The following is a 14,373-nucleotide window of genomic DNA, read 5'->3' as shown; positions in this document are numbered from 1 at the left end:
ACATTCTTCCTTTTTTGGCTGTTTCTCTTACTAATCCAGTGAAATTAACCATGGGAGCCATAGTCTACTCTGAGAGTTGCTGTCCTCCTTAGGAAAAGGAGATCAGGACAGAAGCCAAAGAAAGTCTCACCCTCTCCTTCATGGAGGCCCTTCTTCCATATCCTCTCCTAAATTCTCTTCCTCCCTATCATCCAGGAGTCAAGGAGTTGCTACTTCATTCCTTCACGGTTTTTATGAATGCTTCTCTATTGTAGCCCCCAAAGCTGCTGAACGGGTCAGGACATTAATTCCATTAGCCCCAATGCCACCATCAGCCCCCACTCTCTTTCTCATCTTGGATTCTGCTCAGCTATGCTATCCAACCAAGCAGTGTGAACGATAAGCACCAGATGAAAATATAGCCCAAATAACACTCCAGCCCTGTAAAATTCCTGAAATTGACTGTCACCTTGTAAAAGTTAACAATACAAACTTTCTCCTATCATCAGTTCAATCTGCTGCTGCCACAGAGAACTTTCAGTCCAAAATTCCGCCCTACCCTATTTCCTTCTACTAACTCAGTTCCAGGCAGAAGAGACAGTATTTGGGCCTTTGGGTAGAATCTGCACGCTGGGCCATCTGCCAGTATAAATGGAATAGAGCCTTAGCACCTCCAAAGTTTGATCATTTCAACCCTAAGACTCTCATTTCCCTCTTTTCTGAAATACCTAAGGGTCGACAGAACAAATGAGAATATCACAGCACCAGCCTTAATCCCACAAAATTCTAAAGCACAAACAAATTCCCAGTAATAACCTAAACATCAATTTCCACCTGAGGGCAGTTACCAAGCAAAAGATTGCATTTCCCAGAGCATATTCCAGACACTTATTGCTATTGCCAGCTACAGACCCATTGTGAAGATTTGGCATTATCCAGGTCTTCAAGGAAACAAACAAAAAAAAGAGAGCAAGAGAGAGAGAAAAAGACCTCTTCCTTTAGATTTCAGGATGCCAGTGACTTTGTACCAACTGTTAGAATTCCAGCCTTGGAAAGCCAAGTTCGTGGGGAGAGAGAAATTGTGTATCAAGACACGAATTGTGTGGATAACTACTAAGAACCTGCTGTATAAAAATATAAATAAAATTTTAAAATTAAAAACAAACAAACCCGACACGAATTGTGACACTGTGTGCTCCTTGCCATGCTTTGCCTGCACAACTGAGCTTATGTACACAATTAAAATGGCAACTTAAAAATAAAAAGATGAAAGATGTTCTATAGCCCTCATTGCTAACTCTGCTTCTGCCAAGAGTAATCAGCAGTGAAAAGATAAATCCATCAGTATTTGAATTTAAATGTTAAAATAATAATAAAGCTTATGGTCTCCCTAAGGTTAGTTTATAATAAAAATAACTTCTTGAACCGGAAAACTTATCTGGTTTCTTTCTTCCTTTCATTATCCACTTAATGACTGAAGTTATTATTTCCATGGTGGTCTCCAAGCCACACTTGGTTTCTATGTAGATTTGCGTGTCACCTCCAACAATTTCACCAGCTGCCTTTTCCTCTCAAGAGAATATGATTAAAATATTAATCCAGCTTCTGGACTAATCTAGCAAAAAAAAAAAGTTATATAAATCAATCTCTGCACAACATTTTCCTCGCTCTGAAATGTGCAATGTGTCCTCGTTTTATTTGCAATGCCTCCACAGGAAGGTTAGGTACTAGCAAAGCAGATCTAAAATGTTTTACCTCTCTGCCCCTCTCCTGCTTTGTCCTCCTGACTTCTCAAACCCGGAAATGGGAAACTTTGAGCCCCAGTCCAAATGAGAAGAGAAGAGCTGGAGGAAATCGCCAGGGGTCTAAGTCACGTTACCTGGGCTGCCCAGCTGCCTGGTAGCGATCCACCAAAGCGCTCAGAGATAGAGGGCACGCTCAGCCAGCCGACACGGCGTTCTCTCGGCAGTGCTAATACGCATGTTTGTCCTGCTGCCTGGAAACCATCCAGAACTGCAAATCCATCCCTCCGAAAGCATTGACCGAAACCCGCCCCTGGGCCTAGCATCGGGCTAAACCCTTGCTTGTAAGGAGATTACAATCTAATTACTGTAGTTAGACACCAAATGAGGATTAAACTATGTGACGCTAAGTAGGAATTTGAAGAAAATGGTCATTGTGGGCTGGAGTAATCGGAAAAGATTTCATGGAGCCTCCAAGACTTTGAAGGGAAGAGTAAAGTAACGCTTGAGGTTGGTGAAGTTGATAAAATGGGCTTAGGATAAAAAGAAAAAACACCGTGTGTTGTCTCGGGCTTACCTGAGGAGGAAATCCACCAATAAAGGTGCAAGGCATGCTGGGTGCACCAGACCGTCGTGTCAGCAGAGCTCATCACTAAGAAAATGGGTTTCCTCTCGGGTCAGGAAGAAATTTCATCCTTCCTGAAATTGTTTAGCATTTGAATCAGGATGGTGATGTCGTTGATACAAAAATCAAGCTGACATCCTTAAGTTACTTAGGCCTCCAATATAGAAATGTCATTGAAAGAAATGGCTTTCTAGCGATGCCAGTTCAGACTAGATTAAAAGTTGAAAGTATTTTCCTGTGAAGTCAGGATTACTGATGGAGGAATAGGTCTTTTTCCAAAGGGCACTAACAGCCAAGAAAGATCATTAGTAGTACCTTCTAGGACTAGGATTGGAATGATCGAGCCGTAGAACTCTGTTCCACCAATTTTAGAAAGTCATACTGTAGGTTTCCCGTCTAAGTAATTAATAAAAATAGCAAGACTTTGTTTCTTATGTGCCCTTAATTATTAACTTTGCATTAATCTGCATATTTTAATTGAACTACGTGCATTACGTGACAAAAGTGTCTCTGGAGAAACTCTGGTTTCTCCAGTTCGTCCCATGATTAATGATAGATAAGGTGGACAGGGGTGAAAGCATTTTTCAACATGGCTAACTTGATTTTCCAAGAGAAAAGCTGTCAAGGCCCATTTTCTCCCTCATGCTTAGTTAAATTGCTGACTGAATCAACTAGTGTAATGGGTTAATTCTGAAATCTTATCTCTTATTGTGTAAAACTGAAATGTACCTCTGTCTCCTTTTTGAGAGGATTTTTTTTAATGGCGGAATAACAATCATTTCATTCCAAGTATCATCTGCAAGTCAGGTTTTCCATAAGGCAGACAGGGCCTTGCTGAAACCGATGTTTCTGAATAGTTTGTCTACACTTCAGCCTGGGAACAGGCTGCCAAGTGGGCTGGGGTGCTTTCTGTGACCTTTTTGGAAGGTCAAAGGAGGTGTGCCATTCACTTGGATCTGTGCTGTAAGGAACTCAGGTCTCTCTTCTCCATTTAAAGACTCTAACGTGGGCTTCTCTGGTGGCGCAGTGGTTGAGAGTCCGCCTGCCGATGGAGGGGACACGGGTTTGTGCCCCGGTCCGGGAAGATCCCACATGCCGCGGAGTGGCTGGGCCCGTGAGCCATGGCCGCTGAGTCTGCGCGTCCGGAGGCTGTGCTCCGCAATGGGAGAGGCCACAACAGTGAGAGGCCCGCGTACCGCAAAAAAAATAAAATAAAATAAAGACTCTAACGTGGGCCTGGTATCCACCATTCATTCCCACAATTGGCAATTGTCAAGGACAATCTCAGAAGTTTCTAGGAATGGGCATAGGCTGCAGGCTCAGAGAAGCTGCTTCTCAGCCCCCGCCAGTTGGGAATTGAGTTTGCTGTGCTGACCACAAGCCTAGGACTCCTCCAGCCCAGCAACTCCAGCACTTTGCAGCAAACACACATGATGAATGGTGTATGGACACACACCCGTGGGCGTTCCCAGGATCATGCACAATTCCCTGAATACTGGCTTTAACCCCACCCTTTCTCCAAAACAAGAAAGCACGGCACAATATTAGATGAGAGAGGGAAAGGCTTGAATCCACTCTAAGGTATGCTTCGAACAAAAATAAATAATTCAGAGATGTCAGCACATTATTAAGAAAAAAATGGATTGAAACATTTCAGAGTTGTGACACCATGTTGAGAACTGCTGCCTTTGACACGAAGCTGCCTGGGACACTGGACACTTGTCACACAAGTTGACAGCAACCTATCAGTCTCAAGGGCTACCCTGACTGGCTGTCTACCACCGTGCTGCCCTTTCTCCATAGCGAATAGACCCACACCTATGATTGTACAGAGTGATGATTAAGAGAATGTACTTCTGTATATAAAACAGATAAACAACAAGGACCCACTGTATAGCACAGGAAACTATATTCAATATCTTGTAATAGCCTATAATGGAGAAGAATCTGAAAAAGAATAGATATGTAGATATATCTGAATCACTTTGCTGTACACCTGAAGGTAACACAACATTGTAAATTAACTACAATTCAATTTTTTTAAATGGTTAAAAAATAAAATAAAATCTAGGAAAATAAATGTGAAAACCAAAACCTTTAAATAAAAAAAAAAAAGCACGCACTCTGGAGACAGCCTGCCTGAATTCAAATCCTAACTTCACATTTTTTTGCTCTTCATTAGGGCTGTTCACAAATACTCCCATTCTCCTCCTCCTGAGGTAGATGGTGGCTTACATCTCCTGCCACCTTGAAGTTGGGCGTGTCTGTGTGACTTACTTTAATTCCTATGTGAGAAGTGATGATTCACTTCTGGGCAAAAGTCAGTAAGCCCTCCTTACTCGAGTGGCCCGTGGTCCAGCAGTATAGGACCCACCTGGAAGCTTGCTAGAAATGCAGAATCTCAGGCCCACCCCAGACCTCCTGATTCACGATGCGTACCTCACAAGCTCCCCAGGCCATGCACACACACATTCGAGTGGGAAGTCCTGCTGCAAAGCAAGAGCCCTGCTCGCCATTTGCTCATCTCCCTGCCACCGTGACTGATGATGTCCCAGATGGTGGCCTAAGCCCTTGGCCTGACCTGAGATGGACAAGAAGTAAAGCACGAGAGAATCAAAGCTTTGTTCTAAGCCACTAAAATGTAAGGGCTGTTCCTGTGGCATAAACAAGCCTATTCTGATACAATCACTTAGTGCTCTGCAACCCTGGACAGGTTACTTAACCTCCCTGTGCCTCAGTTTCCTTGATGTAAAACGGAGATGATAACAGTACTGATTCTTAGGGTTGATATGAGGATTACTGAGGTAACATATGAATAGAGCCTGGTACACATTCAATGCAAATGTTAGCATCTATTGCTGACACATTCTGTGCCCACAACTCAAATCTTGCCTAGTGATGTGTGAGTCCTCAGTGACAGTAGGATCAGAACCTTTGCTCCCTGGCAATCCCCTACCCCAAACCACTCATACTCCAGGACGAGTATGAAATCACTCACATCAGAAAGAGAATGAAAAATGACTCCTTCTCGGGCTTCCCTGGTGGCGCAGTGGTTGAGAGTCCGCCTGCCGATGCAGGGGACACGGGTTCATGCCCCGGTCCGGGAAGATCCCACATGATGCGGAGCGGCTGGGCCCGTGAGCCATGGCCGCTGAGCCTGCGCGTCCGGAGCCTGTGCTCCGCAACGGGAGAGGCCACAACAGTGAGAGGCCCGCATACCGCAAAAAAAAAAAAAAAAAAAAGACTCCTTCTCAGAAAGAAGTAGGGGATCTTTGTAACCTGGCCCAAGCATTCCTGGCCTGGATCTTCACATCACTGCTTTTCCCCTACTCTAGTATCGCATATGCAGCCCTCACCCTCTCACCTGCCTTTCCAAATCCTACCTGCCTTTCAAGGCACAGCTAGCGTCCCTCCTTCTCCATCAAGTCTGCCTCAAAGACTTCTTTACTATGCAATTTAGAATTAAGACATAGTATCTGTCTATTATGCATAAGGCTTTGTCCTGAACTCAATGCTGGGTTAAAACACACAAACATACACACACACACAAACACACACAATACCTAATAAATGTTTATTTTTTGTCTCTTCTAGCACCAAAGGGTTACCAAGCCTGTTCCCCAAGAAAACTGACAAAGGCACAGTGATGGGGATGGTATAGAGGTAGTTTCTGTTTAAGTCCTGCTTTTTAAAAGGGTCCAATAGATTTCTAACATTATAGTAAAAGTGATAAATACTTGATAATCTTTTTTATATGAGGATCATGAATAAAATGGGCTTTTTTAGTCTAAACCCAAATAAAATGATAAATTATCTTTTCTCCTTGCCACTCCCTTAAAGTGTATGTAAGGAAACAAAATATTCTAAGCCAGGGTAAATATTTTAGTATCCTGGATCTCTCTTTCATATTCATAAACCGACTTGAAAAAAGAATCACGGTACCGAAGCAATTCACCACAGCTGCGCAATGAACCACATGACTCAGTTCCAAAGTCACAGAACTTGAATAAGCACCTTAGAAATCCAACCTCAACATTTCATATTCTCTAGACCAGGGGCCAGCAAACATTTTCTTAAAGGACCAGACACTGGACATTTTAGGCTGTGGGAACCACAGGTCTCTGTCACTGCTACTTGACTCTGCCACTATAGCACGGAAGCAGCCCCAGACAATACAGAAACAAATGGGCATGGCTATGTTCCAACAAAATTTATGGACACTGGCATTTGAACTTCACATGTTCACGGGTCACTAAAATCTCCTTTTGATTTCTTTTCAACCATTTAAAAATGTAAAACCATTTTCAACCTGTGAGTTGTTCCCAAACAGCCAGCAAGCTGGGTTTGCCGGCCCCTGCTCCAGACCTCCAAGTTCATGCTTCTTCAACCACGTCACAAAGTCTCCCTAGTAGTCATGGACACATGGTATGGAGCCCAGTGGTCACTTAAAAATCAGGTGAGAAATAATCCCACGAGCCCGTTTTTATTCGCTCAACTTGAAAAAACAAAGATACTAAAGATGTCAAACTTTTGCCGGAACACATGCCAGTCTTAGCACAAAAACACATGCCAGTCTTAGCACAAAAATAATGTCACCCATCACCCCTTTCCTCACCACGCACAATTAACAGTTCACGGAGTAAGAAAATAGTTGGCAGTTGTCTTCATAGATGAAGTCAATGTAGTCTCATTCCTTTGCCAAAAGGCAGGGAAAGCAGTTCCTGATGGCTCTTCTCCTCAGGGCTGTTCAAGGCCAGCTGATGCAGAATGACTGGGAAGGACAAGCTTTGGCTTCAACGTGGATTTTTAACCAGGACTCTCACTACTTTAAAAAAAATGTTTAATTTTTTTCAAAAAGAGCCTTGGCTTTTGCTATTTTTACTGACAGTCATTTTGAAAGTAGCAGTGCTTAAAACATTTTAAGTCTAGATATCTCTATGGAAACCCAAGAGAATTCACATTTTATGGCCAAATGACTACCTACCTAGATCCTCTCGGATCACTATAGGCCATCTGTGAAACCAGAAACATCTTAGACCTATTTTCCCAAAACTCTATCTTATCAGATATATAATTAAATTGATATAATTGTTACTTTTGCTGAGGAAAAGATTAGGAGAGAACTTATTTCTGAGGCTGCCTTTTGAGTTTTAAGACATCCCTATTTAAAATATTATTAGGAAAAGAATTTGTAAAGAATTTTATAAATTTTGGCAGACGTAATAATAGAGGAGGAACGCAATCAAATAATTTAACAGTTTCTTTGAAATATATGTCATTAATTTTCTTCCCCCTCCTTTCCATCAATGTTGAATACATTTTCTCTCAAAAAATGTAACAGTTCCTCTCCCCAGACTGCATATTCTTTGCAAGGGAGGGGAAAAAAAACAATAATTATTTGGCAAAGAAATCAGATAACACTTTCACCAGGTAACCAAAATTAACATCACCAGCGAGGGACAGATGGCCTTTAGGGGCCTCCAGATGCGACACTCTGAGAAGAACATAATATCACCTAGAATGCATAACCTGAATCTAATCATGAGGAAACACCATTATAAAAAAATAAAAAGAAAGGAGGTGGAGCAGAAGGGTTGTATTATTTTTAAAATGTCAATGTCACAAAAGACAAAGAAAGGCTGTGGAAATGTTCTAGAATAAAAGAAGCTAAAGATACATGAAAATCAAATGCAATATGTGACCTCAGAATGGATCTGATATTGCAGGGGGGTGGGGAAAATTCTCTAAAGGAGGTGAAGGGGTCAACAGACAAAACTGGACTACAAATGGTATATTAAAGTATTATATCAATGTTAAATTTACTGATGTCAATAACTATACCATGATTATATGAGAATTGTATAAGAATGTATGATGTATATAACTTTCTACTAAATGGTTCAGAAAAACATATTGATATATATGTATTTATATATATATTTATATATACTTTTTTTAGAGAGAGAGAGAATAATAGATATCAAATGATAAATCTAAAGGTACAAAATGTTAATAGGTTTAAGGAATAAGGGATATATAGGTATTTCTTCAACTTTTCTCTAAGTTTGAAGTTATTTCCAAATAGAGTTTAAAGAAAAATTAACAGTTCTTGCCTACGTTGGAGTTCTTGGCTATCTATTTTCTCTCCATGATACTCCAAATACAACACAGTAAGGGAGAGTGCCAAGTCACAAGAAAACACAGATATTTTAACATGATCTTTTATCAGTGACTGACGGTGCCAAAGCATTACACACCACCCATTCTCAGCAGAGTCCGGTGCAGACCAGTAAACATTGGGTACCCCAGCAACTTAGATGCAATCATTTCCCACTAATTTCTCCAAAGAAGGCTGTGATTCTAAAACCTCTGTGCATCCCACAGCTTGCAGAATTATGTCATACACAAAACAAGCCTCTCAGCTTGTCTCTTTGACACACTACATCAGTATCAATCAATTGGATTCAATCTTTCTAACTGCAGCATTTCAATATTTTAAGCCACATCTAAGTAGCTAGAGAATATGCCACTCAGGAAGCAGGATCACCTCATCATACATCCTCAACTCCTCACCACCACTGCCTAACTGCTGTCAAAATCCCACAGCCTTCACATCTGTGAGCCCACAATGGTCCTGTATCAGTGCTGGAGGTGCTGACCTCCCATCTTCAGTACTCCATCCAAACTGATTGTTCCCCAAAGCAATGGAGGGAACTGTGCCTAAGACCAAAAATTTAGGAGAGACTATTCTGTAAGTCAATCACTGGAAAGAGAATCAAAAAAGTAATAACCAAAATTAAAATTTTCAGCCATCCTTAGGAATTTGGAATACTTACCCATTCTCCAAAACACAGCAAAGACAGAACATATGTATAGTGGGTAAGTCTTTTCTGTCCTTTCCTCTTTTTAGTTTTATTATTTTCTTGATCCTTTTAATAGTGACTATCTCTGGGGTAAAATACCCAGGTACTATTTGGCTTTGGCTTTTTATCCCAGATATTCTCCTTATTATTAATTTTTCCCTAAATTTCAATCAATAATTTTATTTAACAAATGTTTACCAAGAACCTACTTGACATAAGATGCTTGGCTGGACTTAAAGGGTGGTACTCCCCAGAAAAAAGTTCCCAGGGTTTTTATCTACCAATAATCCCCAAGAAAGTGACACGAAGACAATAAGTGCAATGAAGTCTGCTTGCAGAAAAGCATAAGAAGCAGAAATGAATCATGACCAATGGCAAAAAGGAATAACCTAGTCAAAGCACTAAAATTTAATGAGAAGATCATCTTTAAAGTAGGTGAAATTGGAGGGAAGGTACATGTAACATTATTATAGATTTAAAGTCATGCATATTCTTCTCCATAAAACTTCTCAAATGCAGATAAAAACACACATGTACAAAACCAAGCAATTATAAATCCTCTGAAGCATGTAACTGTGATTAACTGCTACTCTTGGCAATATAAAAATACTTTACCACAATTACATTCCAGCCTGTAATGTAATTCAAAACAAACAAGTCAGAGACATCGCTCAAATGGCAGAACCAACAAATACAGATGCTTTGCATCAAGGAAATAAATCCACTGAAGAAATGCAACTGAGGAGCTGCCCTCCAGGGCCTGGAGCTGGGCTTCTGGTGGAACAGCGAGGCCCCCTTCTGGGCAGATGCAGAGCATCCCGGCACCGCTCTGCAAAGCTGCAGTGCATCAGAGGCAACCCCTGCCGCAGTCAGGAAGCATGGATACCTGGGACTTCCTGCTGTGGATACCCTTTGAGGGTTGTGCTGACACTTTCACATTTTAGTTTTGCTTTTTGTGTTTTGTTTTTTGCCGCGCCGCACGGCATGTAGGATCTTAGTTCCCTGACCAGGGAAGGAACCCTTGCCGCCTGCAGTGCCAAGTGAGGAGTCTTAACCACTGGACCTCCAGGGAAGTCCTTTTACATTTTAGATTTTAAATTCTAAATCTGGATTTTTATAAAGAGAAATAATTGTGCTTGATTTCAGATGAAACTAACCATAATTCTGCAACCAGCATTCCCACCACCAAATGGCACGCCCACCCCTTCTACCCCGTTCTGTTTCTTTTTGCCATAATTTTTATCACCCTCTAACATACTGTGTAATCTGTTATGCTCATTATCTGTCTCCTCCTGCTAGAATATGAGCTCCATGAGGGCAGGATTCTTTGTTTTGCTCACTGCTTCAGCGAACGAACAGAGCCTGGCACAGTTTAGTTGCTCAATAACAAAGAAGGAGTTGTCCATTTATGCATTTCTTTTACTGTTAAGACTATTCATCTTCAAAGAAGGCATAAATAAGATTTTACAATAGCAGTATGCTGTAATTTTTAAATGATACTTAAGCACTTGTTTTAACAGTATGTATTTTCTCTAAATGCTTTATAAAAGCAAAAGTCTGCTCTAAGGACCATAGAATCACGGTCTATATGTATATGATTCGTATACAATTTCCAAGGAAGTCACATCCTGCCCCCCACACCCTGGGAGAACATAGTGGCTACCAAGAATGAAGGCTCCGAGTCTGAAAGGCCAGGCCTAGACCAGGTGTCCATAGGGCAATGCGCTCCATGCAGACACACCAGGTAACTGAGGCCAGATATACACATCCCCTGAAAGTCAGCACTTCCCTGGACCGAGCATAACGATTTTGGCAGGAAGAGCAGGCACTGCTTACTAATTTCTAAAATGTCAATCTTTAATTTTTCCCCTTCTTAAAAATGTTCTTCCAGCTTGTGGAAAATCTAGGAGTTGTTTGCAGTTGTCAGACTTTTTAAAAGTGCTAATTTGTTCCCTTAACAGAGCAAATGATGAAAAACCATTTTCCCATGGATTAAGGACAATATATAAACATACGATTCAACAATGTCAACAGCTTTCTGTCCAAGAATGTCGTCCAGGAACATGAGTCTTTCATTAGAACAAGTTCAGGATTTCTGACATTCCTTTTTCCGAACCTTTGATTTTGGTGCTGTGAAAAGAATAGAAAAGAAAAAGAGAAAATGAAGAGGTAGGCCCGTGCAGACTCTCTTCGTACTGATTTAAGTGAAGTACACACATACAGTAGTGGAAAACTGACCATTTGGATTTTCTTGTTTGTAGAAGGTCTTTAACATCTCCACTGCTTCCTCAGCCCGATATCCAGGGATGCACTGATGAAACGAGAAAGCTGAGAATGAATGTAGGCCTAGGAAAATGTGTATTGTATCCCACAAAAACTGCAATATATACAGAATTATGTAAACACATTTCCAGTGTTAACATGCCTTGAGGATATTAGTAACATGGGTAAGGAAGCATATTTCCCCCCAAAAAAACCAGACATATGGTCTCAAACATCTCTCTCGATCAACTAATTATTATTTCTCAATCAACTACTGTGTGATCATAATACAAATCACTAGCTATGTGATCTTGGGTAGGATATTTAAACTTTCTATGCTTCGGTTCCCTCATATGTAAAATACAGGGAATTATAGCAATTAACCCAAAAGGATTTTGTGAGGATTAAATGAGATTAGATAATATAACCCCTGTTAAATACCTGGCATATCATTAAGCGCTCACTAAGCACTAAGCTATTTTTTTTTTTTTTTTTTTTTTGGCGGTACGCGGGCCTCTCACTGTTGTGGCCTCTCCCGTTGCGGAGCACAGGCTCCGGACGCACAGCCTCAGCGGCCATGGCTCACGGGCCCAGCCGCTCTGCGGCATGTGGGATCTTCCCGGACCGGGGCACGAACCTGTGTCCCCTGCATCAGCAGGCGGACTCTCAACCACTGCGCCACCAGGGAAGCCCAGCACTAAGCTATTTTTATCTGCTGTTCTTTACTGGTGGCCCATTAAGTGTTTGATTCTATAGAGCTAGGGTTGGCAGTCCACAGCTAGAAATGGTCAGCTAAGAATGGTTTTTATATTTTTAAAGGGTTAAAAAATAAATAATATGTGACAGAGATGTAAGTGGCTCACAAAGGCTAAAATATTTACCCTCAGGCTCTTTAAAGAAAAAATCAGTCGATCCTTACTACAAAGGATGTTTTTTTGAGTGTTCAGTTTGTTCTATCTTTGGTAGATTTCTTCAGAGAAGTGATCAACATGTGAAAGAATAGAAATTGTGGTAACAGCAGGGGGATGAAACTTAAACTTGCCTTAACGATAGAGAATATTTAAAAAGAGTGAGCAGATCATCTCAGGGAAAGAGTAGGAATAGGCTTAGGTCGTGAGTGAGAAAACCAACTGATGGGGGTGGGGTGATTATTAAGGGAGTGCAAGGAAAGAAATGAAAGCAATAAAAACGAAGTCAAAATACATAGGGCTTTGAAGGCGTTTGGACTTGATACGCTGCCCCCTTTGGAGGTGCACGAGTGATGCAATGAATGGAGGAGATACCAGGGAATCTTCCATCTGGAAGCAGTGCCCAGGAGAAGATGGAGCCAGCACTGGGCCGGCGAGTGTGGTCCACTGCTCAAGATGAGCCTCCCTTTCTCTTGTGCTTCAGCTGGCTCCTGCCTGGGCCCACAAAGCCTGCATAAACCTTCCCCATCAAAACCACCTGCTACAAGTTCGATGTTTTTGGATTCCACATGTAAGGGAGATCATACAGTATTTGTCTTTCCCTGGCTTATTTTGCTTAGCATAACACCCCTGAGGTCCAGCCATGCTGTTGAAAATGGCAGAATTTCCTTCTTTTTTTATGGCTGAATAATATTCATATATACATATATATATATGACCATATATACAATACTTTCTTTATAGAAACAGAGAGTAGAATAGTGGTTGACAGGGGCGGAGGGGGTGGGGGAAATGGGGAGACTTTTGTCAAAGGGTACAAACCGTCAGTTGTAAGAAGAGTAAGTTCCAGCATGGTGACTAAAGAGAACAATACTGTATTGTATGCTTGAAAGTCGCTATGAGAGGGGAGCTTAAGTGTTCTCACCATAACGTAATAACAAAAACAACAAAATAGTAGTTATATGAAGTGAAGGATGTATGAACTAACCTTATTGTGGTATAAACATTTTGCTGTATACAAGCATCAAATCATCACACTGTACACCTTATAATCTCACAATGTTGTACGTCAATTATATCTCAATAAAGCTGGAAAAAAAACCCGATAATCTTCCTTCTACCCTGTCCCCCACGCAAGCTGATACCCTGCTCCTCCCAGAGAACGTTCCCGAATCGTGGCCGTCACTTTTGCGGCTCTCAGTTCCTCCCCAACCTCATCCTCACTGGCTTGTGCTCCCAGGATTGCCCTCTTAGATATCTCAAGGGCCCCTATTGACCAAAACACTGGTCTTTTCACTCTCCTCAACTCTCTGCAGTCGTGGAGACTCCTGGCTACACTTGCTTCTCTTTTGAACCCTCTCCTCCCTTGGCTTCTCAGTACTTCATCTTCTAACCATGTTGGTGAGTACAGCGTTTCCTACACTGTTCAGTGTTCCCGTCCCCCGGGTCCCCCACCTCTCCTCATTGTCTCAGGAGCACCCACCTGCACAAAGCACTCTCCTCTCAGGTAAAGTTAGAACCTTGGTTTTCCACCTTGGCTGCTGAGTGGAATCACTTGGGAGCTCACTAAAAAAATACCAATGCTCCCCCTCCCTCCACGGCTTCCGATTCAGTGGGTCTGGAGTGGGGACCAAGCACAGGCTTGGGTCCAAGCTCTCCAGGTGATTCTAATGTGCACTCAGGGACCAGACCCACTGACTTACAGGTGGAGAAGGAAACTGGATCCCTCTAAGCTACTAAGGTAATCGTTTCGGGCATCTAGTATAGCTACAAATTTGTGGCTTTAACAAAAAGCACATATTCTTAATTAAAATAGTTTTTTTACACAAGGCAGGTAAAGTAAATTAATCACCATCTTCTTTGAAAAGAATAGTTCTGTAGGTCTCCTCTATGAACTTTAATGCTGCTTATAATACAGTATTAAAAGAATCTATAATTCTGCAATACAAAAACAGCATCCCACCTCCCACAAATTCCCGCCTCACCCCTACCCA

General features: G+C 41.6%; 1 protein-coding gene across 6 annotated transcripts in view; it reads right to left on the bottom strand.

Annotated features, from left to right (window-relative positions):
* ADAT2 (adenosine deaminase tRNA specific 2) overlaps positions 1–14,373 on the bottom strand; it is a 107,689-nt gene that overhangs the window by 75,261 nt on the left and 18,055 nt on the right. For 4 of the 6 annotated variants that reach the window (XR_010933645.1, XR_010933644.1, XR_010933647.1 and 1 more), the window contains exons 5-6: positions 11,448–11,520; positions 11,225–11,339 (exon numbers count right to left, since the gene is read on the bottom strand). Coding sequence is in view for 2 of the 6 variants with exons in the window: in XM_067701911.1 (XP_067558012.1) it covers positions 11,296–11,339; positions 11,448–11,520 (117 nt within the window). In the remaining 4 variants the exon portion in view is untranslated. Of the gene's footprint in view, positions 1–9,594; positions 11,340–11,447; positions 11,521–13,139; positions 13,469–14,373 lie in introns of those variants that run through there. The other 2 variants (XM_067701911.1, XM_067701912.1) reach the window with 2 other exon arrangements.

This window comes from Pseudorca crassidens, chromosome 13 (genome assembly GCF_039906515.1).
Source record: "Pseudorca crassidens isolate mPseCra1 chromosome 13, mPseCra1.hap1, whole genome shotgun sequence".
Lineage (NCBI taxonomy): Eukaryota > Metazoa > Chordata > Mammalia > Artiodactyla > Delphinidae > Pseudorca > Pseudorca crassidens.
The sequence above is the reverse complement of the archived record's forward strand: the minus strand, read 5'-3'. Positions and strand labels throughout refer to the sequence as shown.